Source organism: Nothobranchius furzeri, chromosome 10, assembly GCF_043380555.1.
Source record: "Nothobranchius furzeri strain GRZ-AD chromosome 10, NfurGRZ-RIMD1, whole genome shotgun sequence".
Taxonomy (NCBI): Eukaryota; Metazoa; Chordata; class Actinopteri; order Cyprinodontiformes; family Nothobranchiidae; genus Nothobranchius; species Nothobranchius furzeri.
In genome coordinates this window covers 49,349,203-49,366,844 of record NC_091750.1, presented here as the reverse complement: position 1 = coordinate 49,366,844, position 17,642 = coordinate 49,349,203, and the positions used below count along the sequence as shown (strand labels likewise).

General features: G+C 43.7%; 2 protein-coding genes across 4 annotated transcripts; both read left to right on the top strand.

Annotated features, from left to right (window-relative positions):
• The first annotated feature begins 53 nt into the window (after nt 1-53).
• LOC107386576 (APC membrane recruitment protein 1) lies at nt 54-5,250 on the top strand. 2 transcript variants are annotated; one of them, XM_015961052.3, is made up of 2 exons: nt 54-276; nt 1,876-5,250. In XM_015961052.3, exon 2 carries the CDS (start codon nt 1,982-1,984, stop codon nt 5,015-5,017), a length of 3,036 nt encoding a protein of 1,011 aa, XP_015816538.3. In that variant the 5' UTR covers nt 54-276; nt 1,876-1,981; the 3' UTR covers nt 5,018-5,250. The 2 variants fall into 2 exon arrangements, with proteins under 2 accessions (XP_015816538.3, XP_015816539.3); XM_015961053.3 differs by lacking the exon at nt 54-276 and adding an exon at nt 328-464.
• A 1,380-nt stretch (nt 5,251-6,630) lies between these two features.
• On the top strand, nt 6,631-13,963 carry zc3h12b (zinc finger CCCH-type containing 12B). Of its 2 annotated transcripts, none has more exons than XM_054730626.2 (6): nt 6,631-6,767; nt 10,541-11,337; nt 11,446-11,585; nt 11,699-11,933; nt 12,165-12,271; nt 12,376-13,963. In XM_054730626.2, the coding sequence occupies exons 2-6, from the start codon at nt 10,703-10,705 to the stop codon at nt 13,797-13,799; spliced, it is 2,541 nt and encodes an 846-aa protein (XP_054586601.2). In that variant the 5' UTR covers nt 6,631-6,767; nt 10,541-10,702; the 3' UTR covers nt 13,800-13,963. The 2 variants fall into 2 exon arrangements, with proteins under 2 accessions (XP_054586601.2, XP_015816542.3); XM_015961056.3 differs by lacking the exon at nt 6,631-6,767 and adding an exon at nt 7,521-7,636.
• The last annotated feature ends 3,679 nt before the right edge of the window (nt 13,964-17,642 follow it).

Here is a 17,642-nt window from a genome sequence, read left to right as displayed (position 1 = left end):
GAATGGAGGTTTGGGAGTCATCTACAAATCGGGAGTCATCACCCTGTTTTAAACGCTGTTGCTTTGTTGTGACCACCTGAGGAGAACTCGGGCTGCACTGCCCGAACCAGACCCGGAACACCGGTGCTGGACTCACGGTTCGGCTAATCCCCGCGTTCCTCTTGCTGCAGCTGTTGCTGCGGTGTGCTTAAGGCGAGCATTGTTCAGACTCAAAGCTACAGCCACAATCCGAGGGGGACCGCTGTCTGTGGACTGTTTACTATGGAGGAACCGTTGGTGAGTGTGATTACCGCTGGTGTTATCGGTCACCTGGGCTAGCTTAGCGCCAGCTGGAGGCGACAGAACCGGTGGAGCTGCTCCGCTCCGCGGCCTGGCTCGACCCGCAGCCAGCTGCAGCCAGAAGTTACAAGTTAGCTTCCTATCACCCTTGGAGACGAAACAAGCTGTCCCACCTCCACTAGCAGGTTGTTGCTAAGTTGTTTTATTCCACCTCTGTTAGCTTAGTGGTGTGAATTTAGTTTTCTTTCAGTCGTAAATTGTAGTGTTTGTGAAATGATGTACGTTATAAATGTAGCTGCCGGTTGTTTCGTTGTTTTCTTCGTGAAAAGTTTGGACTTTTACTTACTTTTTTATGCTAATAGCATCTAGCCTGTTGCTTCACGAGCTACTCTGTCCTTTAAAACATCCCACAAGGCTAAGTTTTAAAACATACAAGTCTAACCTGCTGGCTAAAGGTGTTAAATCTAAAATTAGACGAAACGTTTAGTCAAACCAAATGTGCACAATATGTCACATTATAATAAATGTAAACCTTAGGTAGCCATTGTTTAATCTGTTTGCAAGCATGACTTGTAGCTATTACATTAAAAAGGCTTCTTTTCTCTGTAGGTTTTTAAAGGAATCTAAATTAAATTGATCCTGCTACATGGCAACTGTTTTTTTTAAATCGGAACTCTTATAAAATTATATTTTAACCAGTCTCTGTGTAAATCTGGCCTCTATTTAGAGAAATGGTTTGTGTCGAAGAGGATTGATGAGCTAAGGGCTAGTACAAACACATCCAAGAACGGAGGAGATTGCCATTGTCTTAACACATCTCAAACCTCCTGAATTTGTGAGGTTCATGCACATTTGGTTGTCTGAGAATAGAAATAGAAAGATCTTAAGACCTGATATGAAACAGGAGTGCCCCCTTTTGGAGATATTGATTTAGATGCATAAATTACCATAAAATTCTATGAAACTAATTGTTATGCAAAACTGACAAAATTGTAAAGTTGTTTTTAAAGAATTTTCACTTGAACCGTGTGAACTTTAGAGATTGTTGTTTTTTTTTAAGTCAGTAGCAGTGCATTTTGTCCTATGCTCATGCTATAGTATGTAAACTCTCTCACTTTAATGCCATTATGTCCATTTTCCCGACCTGCTGACCAAAATAATGATGTAAATATCAAGATAGATGAAACAGAACATTTAATAAAGTAATTATAAACTAACCTTTTTTTATTAAGCTATTTTTCTTTAGCGCTTTGCTAATATTACACATATGTGATTGCTGCCTGGGTCCCTTTATTTGTTTTTAAAGACGTCTCAATATTTAGATCTGTTTCTCAACAAAACCAAACATATGGTGTTTCTATTGGTAGATCTAAAACTGTGGACATTTCATAGTAGGTATTTAAATAGAGGAAATCTAAATTCTAGAAATGCAGTTTGCACAATGTGCAAGGAAGTGGAGATGTGAACAATTGAGGAAAATGTGCACTTCGAGGATGCCAAAGATGAAAATAAAACATTTTCATAATAGAATTCTTGACTTCACTCATTGAAACTGTTGCATTTTTACTGATTTTGGTTCTGATTTTCTTATTATAGGGCTGAAGATGGAGGACAATCTAACTTCACTCTTACCGTCAGCTGATTCTTCAGGCTCAGATAGTATGACTTCTTTCAGACACTCGCCTTCCTGAATGTAGTCACCATGGCTTCTCGCGAGCTGGAAGAGTTACCGAGTGGCCCTAAGGCTTCCCCCCCAAGGGCCGACCAGCAATCCGACTCTGATGGCATCAAGGAAGAGCTTCAGTCAGATCCAGTGAACACTACTGTGAAGTCTCAAAAATCCGGGAAATTCAAAAGGACTGCCTTGACATTCTTTGGAGTTCGTAAAAATATTTGTATTTTACCAAGTTTTTTTGGGGGGAGGAGTAAAAATCAGTGCAAGAAGGGAGTCTGCAAAAGTAGAACGTATGACGGGCTAAGTAAGGTCAGTCACGACCACTGTCAGAGAGGTGGTGGCTGCGTCTCAGCTGGAGGTTTTGATTCCCACAGCCAGAGCGGTGCATCTGGAGAGCTCCACGGCAGCTGTCCTCATGAGTGCAGTCACCACACCACTGACCGGAAATCTCTGACTCTTGGCAGGCAGAGAAAAAGTCTGAGGAGTCTTTTTCAAAGTTTTAAGCAGCACAGAGGTCAGAGGAATGCTGAATCAGATAAAACTGAGCCTTCTACTCAGTGCAAGAAAGAGGTGCCTGTTATCCAACTCAACACCAAACATTATGCCACAGAGTGCCTGGGATCTGAACCTGATGTGCCTGATTTTGTAGATGTAATGTGTAATATCACCATTGGTCCTGAATGTAGTCACAAGGATGCAAAAGCATCAGAGAATAGTGTCGAGAAAGAAAGTCCAAAGTCTGAGCGTGATGATCAGGTGTGTGGAGATCAGCTTGAAGATGCTGATTTAGTGTCAGTAGTTCCTGGTGGGTATGTGGAGACTTCCAGGCGTTCAAGCGAGCCTTGTCTGAAACTCCAGGAGAAATCTGAGTTCACGTTGAAGTCTCAAACACCCGCCAGCTCATCCGATCAGTTGAACCTAATTTTTGGAGATGTTGCATCATTGAAGAGCTTTGATTCCCTCACTGGCTGTGGGGACATAATTGCAGATCAAGAGGATGATAGTTTTACAGAGAGCACCGTTTCTGGAGAAAGGAGCAGAAATGGAGGGAAGAGGGCCTCGTGTTATCTGACTTATCAGGGCGGAGGAGAAGAAATGGCCTCGCCTGAGGATTTGGATGAAACATGTATTGGGGAGTTCTGGGAGAACAATGCATCAGAAGAGGTCTGCTGTGCCTGTGATCCAGAGCAGACTGACACGACTGCTGAGTTGACAACTTCTCACAACGTGGACTTGATGAACAGCAGCAGCACGCAGCAGGCTGGGGGTGTGGACACCTCCTCCATGGCTGACATCTTAACTCCTCAAAGTGAGCATCAGGAGTCTGTCCCAAACAGCGACGAGGGCTATTATGATTCCACCACCCCCGGGCCTGATGAGGGGCAAGAAAAAAGTGACCGGTTAAGGGCAGCTAGGTTACCCAGGGACAGTTACAGCGGGGACGCGCTCTATGAGCTTTTTGCCCCTGACGAGAGTCTCATAAGTCCTCATTATGAGAACAAGTCACAACTTCCCAGTTCATATCACGGTGACTGCCTAGCTGAGCCAGTAGATGTGACGGACTCTGTCTTTGTTACAGAAATGAGTTGCTTACAAATCAGCGCTGAGTTGTACAAAGACGACTTTCTAGAGCTGCCGAGCACACGCAGCAAGTCATCTGCGCTGGCTCAAAATGCAATGGGTCTGCAGGAAATCAGAGCGAACAAAAACTGCAATTTGAACTCAAAACTGCAAACACCAGCCAGCACGAATAACGCCAAACCAGATGTATGTAATGCAAAGGGAAATGTTTCAGCTTCCACTGAGAAAAGAACAAAATCTACGAGTACCGACTGCGAGGAGGGGCGAGGGAGTTTGTCGTTAGGAAGCACGTCTGACCCAGACTTTGAAACCTTCTGTGAACCCGAGGAGCAACATCTGGAGGAAAACAAGCCTGTGGCTTTACCGTACAGAAATATAAATTCCCAGTCTGCAGACTCAAACAGTTACGTGGATGACGGGCAGACTGTGTGCTTCTCACAGGCACTTGTGGATTACACGAAACACTCAGAGATGCTGAGTGACTTGGAGACGAACGCCACCTTCACTCCAAACATGGAGGCCTTACCCACCATAGTCACGTTTGATGTTGTGGATCTGCACAACGAGGGAGAATACGATAATCAGATTCGCATGGAGCTCGAAGAAGACCCTTCTTCACCGTTTGAGGAGTTTGAAGGAAGCTACCTACAAAAGTACGCGTTTGCTGAAAGTGACTACCAAATGTTGGAGCTGTATGAGCAGAACCTGATCAGTAACACATGGGCTGTCGCTAGCCTGCCACGGCACCTGGGCCTTACGAGGGTCAGCCAGTCCATGCTGAGTCCGTTGTCCCTGGACAGGAGAAGTAGGTCTCTGGACACAGATAGCCTGGAGCTGAAGATGCCTGACACACACAGGGAGAACAGAGCTGCTTTAGTATCTCGTCTTCAATCTGAAGAGGGCTCTGAGAGAGCATGTTCACCGTTTTATAGAAAGAATGGAGTCCTGTCTATGTCTGAGGTTGGAGACAGTAACGGCATTATGGCCTTATCGTGGCAAACAAGGTCAGAAATGGCTTTAAGCCTTCCTTTGACAGATGGAGAATTCACCGAAAAGGTCCAGGGTCTTGGTCAACCCCAAGTAAGGCACAAGCTCTTTCCCTGCTCACCTGACAGCAAGTCTAAATCGCAGCATTGTTGCTCGGATGTGTCAGACAACTCGAGTGGTGATTCAGCTACACAGAGCACAGACCTATACAGCAGACAGTGCCATCTACCTTCTCGTTTACCCCATAGCTCCGTTGTTTATTCTGGACTAATGGAGGATTCAGATGATGTCACCGATCTTTTCTGTCAGAGTTCTAACTTGCCATCCTGCAATCAAGGCAGACCAGTGGTGGGCAGGGAGGGTTTGTCCTGTAATCGGGGTTTAAAGGCAGGCATGACTAAGGACGGCATGGCCATCCTTGGTGAGTCAAAGATATTGGTGGATGTGATGATCCCTGTGGCCTGCAGTGAACATCCTGAGGCAAGCTGCGACTGAGGGTTGGTCACAGAGGATGGATCTCATGGAAACCCTAAACCGTTCATCCAAAGGGAGTTGATGTTTTTGTTGCACCACCGTTAGTTTTGATTAGTGATAAACAGGAAGTGAAACAAACTTCATGTGGAGTTTCTAACAGGACTTCATGTGGCTTGGATGCTTGATTGTCTGTTTTAGCATTTGCACAGAACCAGTTGCACACATGGCTGCCCACGGTCTCCCGTCGTAAGGCTTCTGAATGTTTTCTACCCAAGTGTTTCCTCCACATCTGGGTCTCTCCCCTACCGCCACACTTTGCTCTAAAGGTACATGTATCATCAGTCTGATTTGTCTTGCACATTCAAACAAGGCGGTCCAAATGCTTCTCCATTCGTTGCCTTTATAGACATACATTTTTATGTTTGAAATGTTCATGTTTACAACATCTCACTGCCACTCTTCCCTCTGTAAGTGAGGTGCCTTTTACTGTTATGATTATTTTGCCTAACAAATCCTTTTATTTTATTTTATATATGACAATTAGAAAACCCCAGACCCCAATTTTATAATTCTAGAAAATTCTCGACACTATCATGGTCTGATCCTTTAGCTGGGTCTTGAATAGCATGAGAACAGGAAATGTACAGATAGACTGATGATGTATAATCATGAACTTCAGCTGTAGTCCTTCACATATAATAGAAACTTTGGTATTTGTTTAGCTCGTTTAGCACGCAAATTCAGAAAAAGCTAAAATGATTAAGATGAGATCCTAAGAAATCTTTATTTTTAAAATGTGGTGAAACAAAGTTGGGAATAAGCTCATAAATAAGCTATGGAGTTTGTTACTGGTCTGTCAAGATGTCTTGTTTTTTCTTTTCTTCTCCATTTTTTGGTGAATTAAAGTGCTAATCTTTTACCAAAACGATGCACTTTAAAGCTACACTACTGGAAGTGTGCTGAATGAACAACTTGTGTGACTTTGAATTTAAATTCTTATGACTAGAAGTTGTATCACTAGGGGAAAAAATGAAGTGTGATAGCATAATAATCAAACATTGAATTTGTATTTTACCATTTGCAATTTGTAGACTGTAATGTGTACAGAATGGATTTTAGTATTGTTTTGAGTTTTCAGATTTATTTTTGAAGTCACGCTTTCTTTAAACATCAGTTTTGTTTGGATAGAGTACTGCCTTATACTAAATAAACATGACTAAAGGTGCGTTTTGTTCTGTTTGTGTTTTAATTTGCTGTTACACAAACGTCCAACAGTCGAAAAATCTGAATCTGCACATCGATATTATTTGCATCAGCGTTTAAAATGGTGGTTTCAGATTAATCTGCTGAAGTGATTATGCACATGGAAGTCATAAACCTTGAGCTCTTCCTACCATTTACAACAGAAGTGACTCAATCAGTTATTTGGTCCAGTGTAAACCTTTTGTTAAGGTCATAAAATTTATTTTCTAAATAAATGAACACGTGTAAAAAAAACGCTAAACTGAATATTGTTGTCTTTTTCAGCAGGCAGCGTGTGCACAGGTATAAAATGGTGTCTCTTTTAGGTTTTAGTTTGAATCGTGCCTGTCAGACTCAAAATGAGATGAGGAGAAATGAATCCTAAAACAGTGAAGGTATTTTGACCTCGTAGTCTTTTTATTGTCATTTACTTGTTTCCCTCGCGTTATCTGGCAACCCGGACCAAACTGCGACAGCGCCAATGGCAGCAAACAGAACTGTTCCAGGCGCGGAGGATGACAGCAACAAGGTGAGATGAGAAGAGCGCCGCTTGAAGTCAACCATGGCACTGATGTGCGCGCACGGTATGTGGAGTCGTGATCTGCTGATGTTGATTCAGCGTCGTCTGATTTATTGAATCACCGTCAACTTTATCTGGGCTTACGGTAGTATCCCGGCTAATTTGTTAGCGGATGCTCAGCAACTGAGGCTAACTAACATTAGCAACTAGGCGTTTAAGTTACCCGTTAACTAGAGAGCACTGGTGTTGTGTCGAGTTGCGTTTCCCGTTAGAGATCTATTTCCCCGTCGACTCCGCCCCGTTCATCCGGTGATAGAAGCGCGCGCTTGCTGCAAATTCGCCCCCGACTTAGCCTTTTGGACGGGGCGGAGCTGATGGGGAAGCGGTTCTTTATGGGGGAACCACAGTTCGACAAAACACCGTGTTGCCTGACAAGCTATGATAGGTTAACGGTGTCTCTAAATAAGCATTGCCGTGTCTATTTGTAACCGGTGAGCAGCGCTTTAACTCAAATTAACCTCAACTTATTGAGCTAAGACGTTGACACTGCAGTCTTCAGCTGGCTGAGTGGTGTTAAAATAGCTTCGTAGCGTACGCTAACCGCATCCCGGGCCCGAAGGTGTCCAAACTGTTATTTTCTTCTTATCAAATGCTGTCCTGGATGTTACGTTGCGTGCAGCACTTTTTACGTGTTGGAAAAGTGCCGTGAAATCTTTTTGTCATGTGTTGTCTAACGTATCCATTCCGTTATTATGAACTCAAGATAGCTAAAGATAAACATCACTTCAGGTGTTTTATTGACGTGTCAACTTGTTGGATTAATGTCGATTATTGTAGAGCTTTAAACGGCCCGAACCGAATCAGAAGCGACGGTGTCGGTGAGTGTAATGTTTGTTTTAAATGTCTGCTGCACACTAGCTGGATCTCTTAAAGGGAAAACACAACTTTAAATCAAAACAGACACGTTTTTGTACTTTCATTTAGCAGATTAAAACGAACAAATTGAGCAAACACATGTAGATCAAAGGTTGTTTGGAGTTGTTCTGCACTTGGAACATGTAAACAGTTGAAGGGATGTAACAAAAAGTGGTCTGAAACATTAAACATTTAAGTTTGTTATGATTATTCTATCCATGCATAAAGAAAAACTGCAGATTTTGATTAGTTTGTGTTGTGAAGTAGTGATTCATTTTTGTTTAATGGAAACTTATGATGCAGTAAGTCAGTGAAAATGTATGCTGTATTGATTCTTCATCAGATTAGATAAGATTAAAAATTGATGAACAAACGAAACCATCTGTCGTAATCTGCTCTAAAAACATGAGATTTAAGATGATTTAACCACATTTTAGAAGTTCTACATGTTTGGGTTTTGCTTTGACTCAAAAATGTCCACGTTTAAAAGTTCCCGTGTGTGTGTGTGTGTGTGTGTGTGTGTGTGTGTGTGTGTGTGTGTGTGTGTGAGAGAGAGAGAGAGAGAGAGAGAGAGAGAGAGAGAGAGAGAGAGAGAGAGAGAGAGAGAGAGAGAGAGAGAGAGAGAGAGAGAGAGAGAGAGAGAGAGAGAGAGAGAGAGAGAGAGAGAGAGAGAGAGAGAGAGAGAGAGAGAGAGAGAGAGAGAGAGAGAGAGAGAGAGAGAGAGAGAGAGAGAGGGTGACTGACAAACAAATCAATGATTGTAGAGGAAAGATTAGAGGCGAGCATTCAGCCCTCCAGTCATAGCAGCAGAAATGTCACTGGGCCAGTGAGTCAGACGATGGGAGCAGAGTGCCATCATCTGCCAAAAAGTTAATAGGATCATAATATTTTGCTTGGCTCGGTCGGATCCTTGGACGACAGTTTACCTTGACTTTAATTTGTGTTTTTAAGGCAAATTAATAAGCAACGTTCACAAGATTAAATGTGATATTTCCCCAGATGAAATATCTCTTATTTTCCAGTTTGATGCTTCATCTATTGTGACTTTTATCCACAAATGTCTCCTGCTGTTTTTATTCTAGCTGCATTTTGTGTCGATTAGAAAATGAACATCAGTGAGTAAAACAATCCATTTAATCCTTTCTTCACATTATCAAGATGTGATTTGTTTCTTTTCAGGCCTCTTACTCAGAAGCACTGGTTGCATTTCTCAGTAAAAACTCAGCAGATTATTCAAAGTGAAACTGATGTGGAATGATGCAGACACCACATCACCGATGACGTGTCCGGCTTTCCCACATGCACTGTGTCTGAAAGTAACTTTTTTAAAGTTTTTGTTTCAAAAACGTATCCATCAAAAACCACCCGTGTAACAGTGGAAGTATGAGCGTAGTGTTCGTGTCTGTGTTGAGTCAGCAGTGTAAAAAATGGCTTCACAGTCTTGCTCGACTTGTTGCTATGGAGCAGATCCACACGAGACGATGCGTGTGCGGAGATGGTCCAGAGGCCTTGCTGAGAGTAAGCTTGTGAATCTGGAGGTGGAAGGGAACACTTTGAAAGAGCTCTGCTACATTGAACGTGGATTGATACGGTCATAAAATGACTCAAATAGCAGTAGGCAGTGTGAGCTGTTCCTGTGTGCCTGTCACTGATTCCCAGCACTCCACAACGGCTCCTCTGAGCTTGTTTAGACATCCAAGCAGCTGTTTCTTCCTTGCAATAATCATACAAGTTGGAATCACCAGGAAAGCTGTAATTTCCCTTAAAAAACAAGATATTTTTATTTAGATGCTGACTAAACCCTTAAAATAACATTAATGTCAGCATCTGCTGAGGTTGTTGTCACTCACATTGTGGTGAAATAGGAGCCATGATCAGAATACTGCAGTCAAGGTAACCCCCCCCCCCAATTCTGATGCTGATTACATAAAAATCATCTGTTTTCTTTTCTCCATCAAATTTGCTGCCTCCATGTATCTGAAGTGGAGTTGTACTTTGACTGAAAGTGTTCTGCATTTTCTGGCTGTATGAAAAGAGATGATGAGCTGTGTTTGTAGTAGTCGTGACTGGTAAAAGGAGTTAGCTGATGACAAGGCTGTGTTGCTAAGCAACCCACATCATGGGCTGTGCCTCTTGAAGCTTGACGCTGGCTGTACTCTACTTTATGCAAGACGAGGAAAAGTGAATTCAAATGTTTCCTCTTATAAATGCACTACTTAGAAATGGTTTGGGTCATCAGTGTGTGTGTGTGTGTGTGTGTGTGTGTGTGTGTGTGTGTGTGTGTGTGGAGTGCTCGGTCAGTGTTGCATGGTTTATTCTGCTGGTTTGCTCTGCAGCCCTGCGCCGCCTGAGCATGAAACAGTCGTGCTCCCTGTGGAATTCTGTTTTAGTTCCGATTGTCTGTCAGAGGCTGGAGGCGCAGCGGTCCTCTGTTCAGCCCACTCTATCTCAGGTTATGCTAACTCGTGCACTCGCTCCATGTGTGACTGTTTGTGAGACCAGAAAGGTGTTTTTGCGGTCACAGAGGGTCTGCTTGTTCTGCGGTGCATTAGCACATTTTGTACCTAACTGGTTTTCATTTTAAAACCAGTTTGCTGAAGGGAGAGTCATACTGGTCTGGTTTGTTTGGTTTTATCCAAAAGGTCCAGACCTTCTGGTGAAGATTAGCGTGTCCGTGTTTTTTGGGTCTTGCTGAAATGCTTTGTGTACTAACATAATTATAAATGCAATTTTCTATTTATAATTCACATACATATTTTCAAACTTTTAATTCTTTTCCCCAAACATATCTTAAGTTTGAAAGTAAAAACAAAGAAACGATCTGTTTGTAATCGTCCCCGGACCCTTGTGTTTTTGTTTTTCTACAGGATTACATAACTTGATTTGTCTACTCACATAAGAGAGACCACCTTACTTTGGCTCTACGTAAAGAACCAGAAGGGCTCAAGTTCAACACTGAGTATGATTCCCTGGCTGTGGTGGAGGTGAGGAAGCATGGCGTGGAAAGCTGAGGTGTTGAGACAAACGTGATGACAGCATGGTCCATGGTGGAGAAGCTCAAAATGGAAAAACGCCCATGCAGGGAGGAGAACATTGACTCGAGAGAGGTCTGGCATGCCGCTGATGAGTCTGAGGATGGGAGCAGCTCGGAGAGCGAGTCAGAGGAGCGCCAGCCGTGGAGGGCTCCGGTGAGCAGCAGCAGCGGCTGTAAGAGGAGGGAGCCCTTGGCTGTTACAAAACCCCACCGTCAGCTCTGCCGCTCCCCATGCCTCGACCGGCCTAGCTTCTCCCAAAGTAGCACTGTGCAAGATTTTCGAGAAGAGGACTCCAGCGCAACACCGGGCATCAAATCTGCCAGTGAGAGGGAGTACCAATCAAAGATGGAGTTTGCTTTGAAGTTGGGTTACTCGGGAGAGCAGGTGGAGGCGGTGCTCGGCAAGTTGGGGGCTGCGGCGTTGATCAACGATGTCCTTGCTGAGTTGGTTCGGCTCGGAAACAAAGTGGAGCCGGAGACGCAACCTTGCAGCAGCACAGCCACGGTAATACCGCGATCCCCCTGTGTGAAGGAGAACGTTAGTCCGGACGTTTCAGTGGAAGACGACTCCGTGGATACTTTTGATAACCTCAGGCCCATCGTCATCGACGGTTCAAACGTGGCAATGAGGTAAGAAACTCCAAAACATTAGCATCGACACACATTAGCTCTTCTGTCGGATGGACGTCCGTTCCTTTAGTCGTCAGCAGACCTTACACCTGTTGTTGTGTTTTCTAGCCACGGGAACAAAGAGGTGTTCTCTTGCCGTGGTATCCAGCTCGCTGTAGAGTGGTTTTTGGAGAAAAGACACAAAGACATCACTGTGTTTGTCCCAGCCTGGAGAAAGGAGCAATCAAGACCCGACGCCCTCATCACAGGTACTCAGTGAGACAGCTGCCGGCCCATGTACAGCATTTAGGTCATCTGATAAAACGCTGAAACAACTGTAGACTGGCTGTTTTACTGAGTTGTTCACATCTTTGTCTTTCAGACCAAGAAATTTTGCGCAAACTTGAAAAGGAGAAGATCCTGGTTTTCACCCCATCTCGAAGAGTTCAGGGCAGAAGAGTGGTGTGCTATGATGATCGCTTCATAGTGAAGCTGGCGTTTGATTCTGATGGAATTATCGTGTCAAATGACAACTACAGGGACCTTCAAAACGAGAAGCCAGAGTGGAAGAAGTTCATAGAGGAGCGTCTCCTGATGTATTCATTTGTTAATGACAAGTGAGGATTCTGCTTTAACCAGCAGCTACAGCAACACATTCACATCTAATACAGCTGAGAGTATTTTGTGTACTTGTTAGTTGCTGCTATAAATTTCTTTTGTTGGAGGCTATCTGGCATCATTAGATCAGCAATTCCATCAAAAAGAGAGATATTGTTTATTCTGTTTGCTGCAAAAATATTTGGTTGATGCTTTTGAGTAAATTGTTCCGATGGTTTGGTTTTTGGTAGGTTCATGCCACCTGATGATCCATTGGGAAGACATGGGCCAAGCCTTGAAAATTTCCTCCGCAAGCGACCCGTGGTTCCAGAGCACAAGAAGCAACCTTGCCCCTATGGTGAGTTTACCCTTTAGACAGTTTCCCAATAAGCATTTTCCCCCAGAATGTTTTTATTGAGTCATGTTCAACAACTCAACAGACTGTTGTTTCTGTTTTAACAGGGAAAAAGTGCACATACGGACATAAGTGCAAGTACTACCACCCTGAGCGTGTGAACCAGCCGCTGCGGTCTGTGGCCGATGAACTGCGAGCCTTTGCCAAATTATCTGCAGTCAAAACGATGAGCGAGGGGGCTTTAGTTAAATGTGGGATAGGTCCAGCAGCTGTGAAGGGCGAGGGCAACTCTGAAGCCAAGCGTGTGGCACCCAAGCGCCAGTCCGATCCTAGCATTCGCTCGGTGGCTTGCGAACCTCCAGAGGCGCTCTCTGTTGTTAGGAAGTCTGAGACAAATTCAGTGCCTTCCCTCGTGTCTGCTCTCAGCGTGCCCACCATGCAGCCTGCCAAGAGCCACGCAGCTGGGGCCTTGAACACACGATCTGCCAGCAGTCCAGTTCCAGGTTCTTTGCAGTTTGGACACAGTTCCCTGGAGCACATGTCTAGTGTCCAGTATCCCCCTATTTTAGTTACCAACAGTCACGGCGCCTCAGTGACATATAGCGAACAGTTCCCAAAGTACGACTCTGTCAGCGATCATGGATACTACTCACTCCACAGTGACTTCTCTAACATGAGCATGAGCAGCATGCACAACGTAGACAGTTTCTGTAGCATGGAGCACGAGCATGTGTACCAGAGGAATCCCAGCCACTGCCCTGAATCCTGCCTCAGCCACTCCAACAGTGACTCCTTCTCCTCTTATGGGGACATGTACCCAAGCTCTGTGGACAGCAGCTTGGAGGAGAGCCTCAAAGGGCAACAGCAAGCTCCTGCACAGAGTAGGATGCAGGCTTTCTCTCAAGGTTTTCGACACGAAGCGCTCTCTAGAGTTCAGAGTTATGGACCCGAGGAGCCCAAACAGTGTCTCCGGAAGCATCCTGGATCTCATCTGGCGCTGCATATTCAGCATGCTGCAGTGGGAGCCCGGTCCAGCTGTCCCGGGGACTACCCACTCACTCAGAATGTCCTTCCTCCCTTGTCCTCGCAGCCAACACGCTCTCTAGGTATGACTCGCATGGACAGCATCTCGGACTCGAGGTTGTACGACAGCAACCCCATGAGGCAGAGGCGACCGCCGCTGTGCCGCGAGCAGCACGCGAGCTGGGACCCTCTGCCTTGCGGGAACGAGTCTTTTGGATATCATTCATATCCGCTCAGTAACAGCCTGATGCCATGTTGCGAGCGGGTGATGGTCCGCAGCATGCCAGACAAAATGGAACAAATCTGGAACTCGCCGTGGGAGACCCCATCTGCAGCAGAACACCAAGAGCGGTATGTTATACCAGATCACCAGTATCAAACCTACAGGAACCTTTGTAACATCTTTCCTGCCTACATTGTCCACTCCGTCATGGAGAAGAACCCACATTTGACAGATCCACAGCAACTGGCTGCTGTCATTGTTACGAGACTGAAATCAGGCCACTGAGCAGCTGTAGATGTCTGACGAGGGACCGGAGGAATCTGATTATTAATTAGGCGCTTGTTTAATGTTGCTGCATGTGCAACACCCGCCCTCAGGAGCTACTCATTCTGTCTCGTGTCTCTGCTGAGACCTGTAGTGTCCAGATTGCAAAGATGGCACATAGAAAAAATACAGAGGATGTTTTATATGAAATGTGTTGTAAATTTGATGCAAAGGGACACCTTGATTTATGTGTTTTAGAGAAGTCTTTCATAACACATTCGTGCTACCTGGACAGGAGCATCTTTGCTCCTGTTCATCAGAAGTGAACGTCTAAGTGTGCCTCAACTTTTGACCGACTGGATACGAAGCTCTATGGAGGTGCATGTTCAGTAAATAATAAGAATCAGCAAGCACAGGTGTAGATTTTTATAAATTTGTTTTAAAAAAGCAGCATTGACCTGATGATTGAATTCCTCTGAACCCAAAGGTTCCTAGCTTAGAAATCTAGACCAACCGTATCGGTAACAAAAGGTTTAGCTCTGCAGGTCGGTCTCGCCACGTTCCATTGTAGTCTCAGCAGCTCTACCATTGGCTTCGGTAAGTTTAGGCCAATCACAGTGCTCTGTGTTTGTAGGGAGATGTTGGGCGGGCTTGGCACCACTACAGCTGAACTTTTGAAAAAAAGTTTACACTTACAGCAGAACTACAGCCGAGCAAAACAACGACTAACGATGGCGGTGGCAAAGGAACGACGCTCGTTTAAAACGGCTTTGGCATCAACGTTGGATGATGTAGACTTGGGTTTTTCTTAGACACATGAGCAGAAAGAGGAACTTTTTTTTTCTTCTACTTCAACGCTGTATGGCGTCGCTATGAATCCGTCATGTTGTTTATTGCTCAGATTGGTCCTAGCGCTGTAGATTCCAGCCCTACAGCTGAGCTCTGTGTATGGGTCGTGGCCAGTTAGTGATTACAGATCTGAGTGATTGAGCCCTGCTAAAGAAACATCCTTTTGTGGAACTATGGTGTAATTTGTGGTTTTCACAAGAAACTTTTTTGTTTGATTTAATTTAAACATTTTTAGAATGCAGGCTCTAATATTTTGAGATACAGATTTAAATTACTTGATAACGAGACATCTCCATAAAAACTAAGAAGAAAATCTCTCAAAGTAACTATAGTTACACTTTTAATGAACCCTGTGAAGGATTTAAAATCTTAACGTAATCCTGAATGTGTTTTTTTAAAGAGACAATATGTAGTTTTTACCTTTTAATCGCTGAAAAAATCCATCGAAACGTTGAAAATAACAAAAATTATGTCCAGTTGTTGAAAAATATTGTTGGCTTCATACCATATAACCATAAAAATCAGGTCGATGTTGCTTAGAGCGCAGGTCTAGCGTCTTTCGAGGATGCCATGTTTTATTCTGGCCGGCTCAGGGTCCTGCGCCTGTTGATGATGTCACACTAGATGATTGGCTGGACGTACGACTAACGGAAGTTACGTTACCTCGCTCAAAAACATCTAGGCAGTAAGAAACACAAATTTAATAACAAAACTAATAAACTCTTTCCATAACATAAGTGAAAGAGAACAGAATCGAAAAAGAGATGCAATATATTTTGGCCGAGTGGTACTGGCGTAGTATGATGACATCATTGGCAGGCGCAGGCCCCCGAGCAGATCCGGAGAGTACAGCGCCTGAAAACTAACATCAGCATCGCATTCTCTCAGTGGAATTAACTTAAGGACCATCAAAGTCTGAGGACTCACGCCGAGGTCGCATGCTTTCTGCTCCACAGGAAACATTTACCATAATGTTTTTTAACTAGCGACACGGTGATATGGTGTAAAACTACCCTGAAAGGTACGCACTGCCCCCTAGCGCCTGCAAACTACACACTGCCACTTTAACCCTGAACTCCTTCATGAGACAAAAAGAATGAACTAAAAGCCACATGACAGCACAGTCAAAATAAAATAAACATTTATCTTACAAAATTCAACTGGTTGCCCTTTGTGCACCGTGTAGCTTTCCTAAGGATCCTGTCCAGGTGGCGAGAACGTGATCTGAAGGCCATCTAAAGCGTAGCGAGTGCAGTGGACGTATAGATAGCCTTGCTTAGATTTCCCTCTGCTGTAAATATCTGTTCTCCCCCCTTATCTGTGTGGATTTTTATTGAAGTTTAGATGGAGGTAGAATATACCTCACAGCATGACATAATGGCCTTATATCTGAATGACCTCACGCTTTAATCACCGTCTGATTGGTTCTAGTTTCTGTCCTCCTTTCATATGGAAAGCACCATCTCAGTATCTATAGAGATCTATTTTCTCAGCCTCACTCGAGAAAGCTACTATTTTGGTAGAATTTGACTGTGCACAAAGCAAGCCAAACGGAGATCTGACTTGTAGACACGTGCACGTACTTCTGTAAATATTCTCTCACAAAAAGCCATTATTTTAAAGTTATCTATAAGCTGCTAAATAATGCCAAAAAAGACCGAATTTTAATAGTTTCAGAAATATACATATTTATGCTAAGTTAGTTAGGATCAATTGCTTCATTGAGAATTTCCCTTATATGTATATTTTCTGATTTTATTAGATTCAGGACTTTAGCTGTTTCTATATTTGTCACATCTGTTGTGCTGATTGTTTTAAAATAATCCTAGTAGTAGATGCAAGAGGGAAGGAATTTAGATTTAAATTAATTGCACTTGTGTGGTCTGATTTGATGCCTTTTATTACATTCATCCTGATGATGTGTACGTTTTTGTAGCAGCGCTGCTGAACGATAGAGTTGTTGAGGCCAAAATCCGACCATTTTCATACCAGTGCACCAGGGATATTAGAAAGCAAGCAGCTGGAATTGCTTGTTTTTGATAAAAACTCACCAAGAGATGGCGTGGTTGCCGGATTGATGTGTCGACATGGTTCCTAAAGCTATCTGCACGTATCCATATCGTTGCATATCAAGCAGAAAGCAAAGTACAGGTCAGCCGAAAAGAGTGCAAAAGTTTTATCAGCATGGCCACTAGGTAAAGCTTTTCCATCGTTATTATCTCATTTGTCTGTGCTTGTTTCCCTTTAGAGGGTTAACTTATTTAACTAGTTTGAATGGGAATAAATGCAAAACTACTAAAAGTGCAAAAATTCCAGTTGATATTCTGTATGAAATGATTTGTTCTTTAAAAATAATTCATTTTCATGCCTTAACTCATTCTCTCCACTTACCTGGTTTCTTATGTGCATGAGTCTGGTAAAACCTCCAGGTTTAGTGTTATTCACCAGACGTAAGTCGTAAACACTCCACACCATCACCGCTAAACGTTTGCACAAGAGCTCCCCGGATCTGATTTCTGATTCTGGTCAGATGCAGGAATCGGCACCTGCATGCTAATGTTCTGTGAAGTTGGAGAATTCAAAGCTATTAAAGAAATGAGTTTGCTTGCAGGCTAGAAACCATATTGGAGACAGAATATAATTTCCTGTCAGGCTTTCTGTGGGCGGTCGGACTGCTGAAGTTCACAATAACACACACACACACACACACACACACACACACACACACACACACACACACACACACACACACACACACACACACACACACACACACACACACACACACACACACACACACACAGCCAGTGATGAGGTAACGGTGGAGGGATTGGCTGTGCTTTTGCAGCACATTGCTCTCAGGATACTTTCAATTTTCTAACTTTGAATTTATTCCTGCCAGAATCTCGTGGTTACTGGCTACAGTGTACTCTGATCTATTAGTGACATACTTTGAACTCCTACATGTAACATGTAGTACCTAAAAGTTAGCTATGTAAAGTTGACATCTAGATT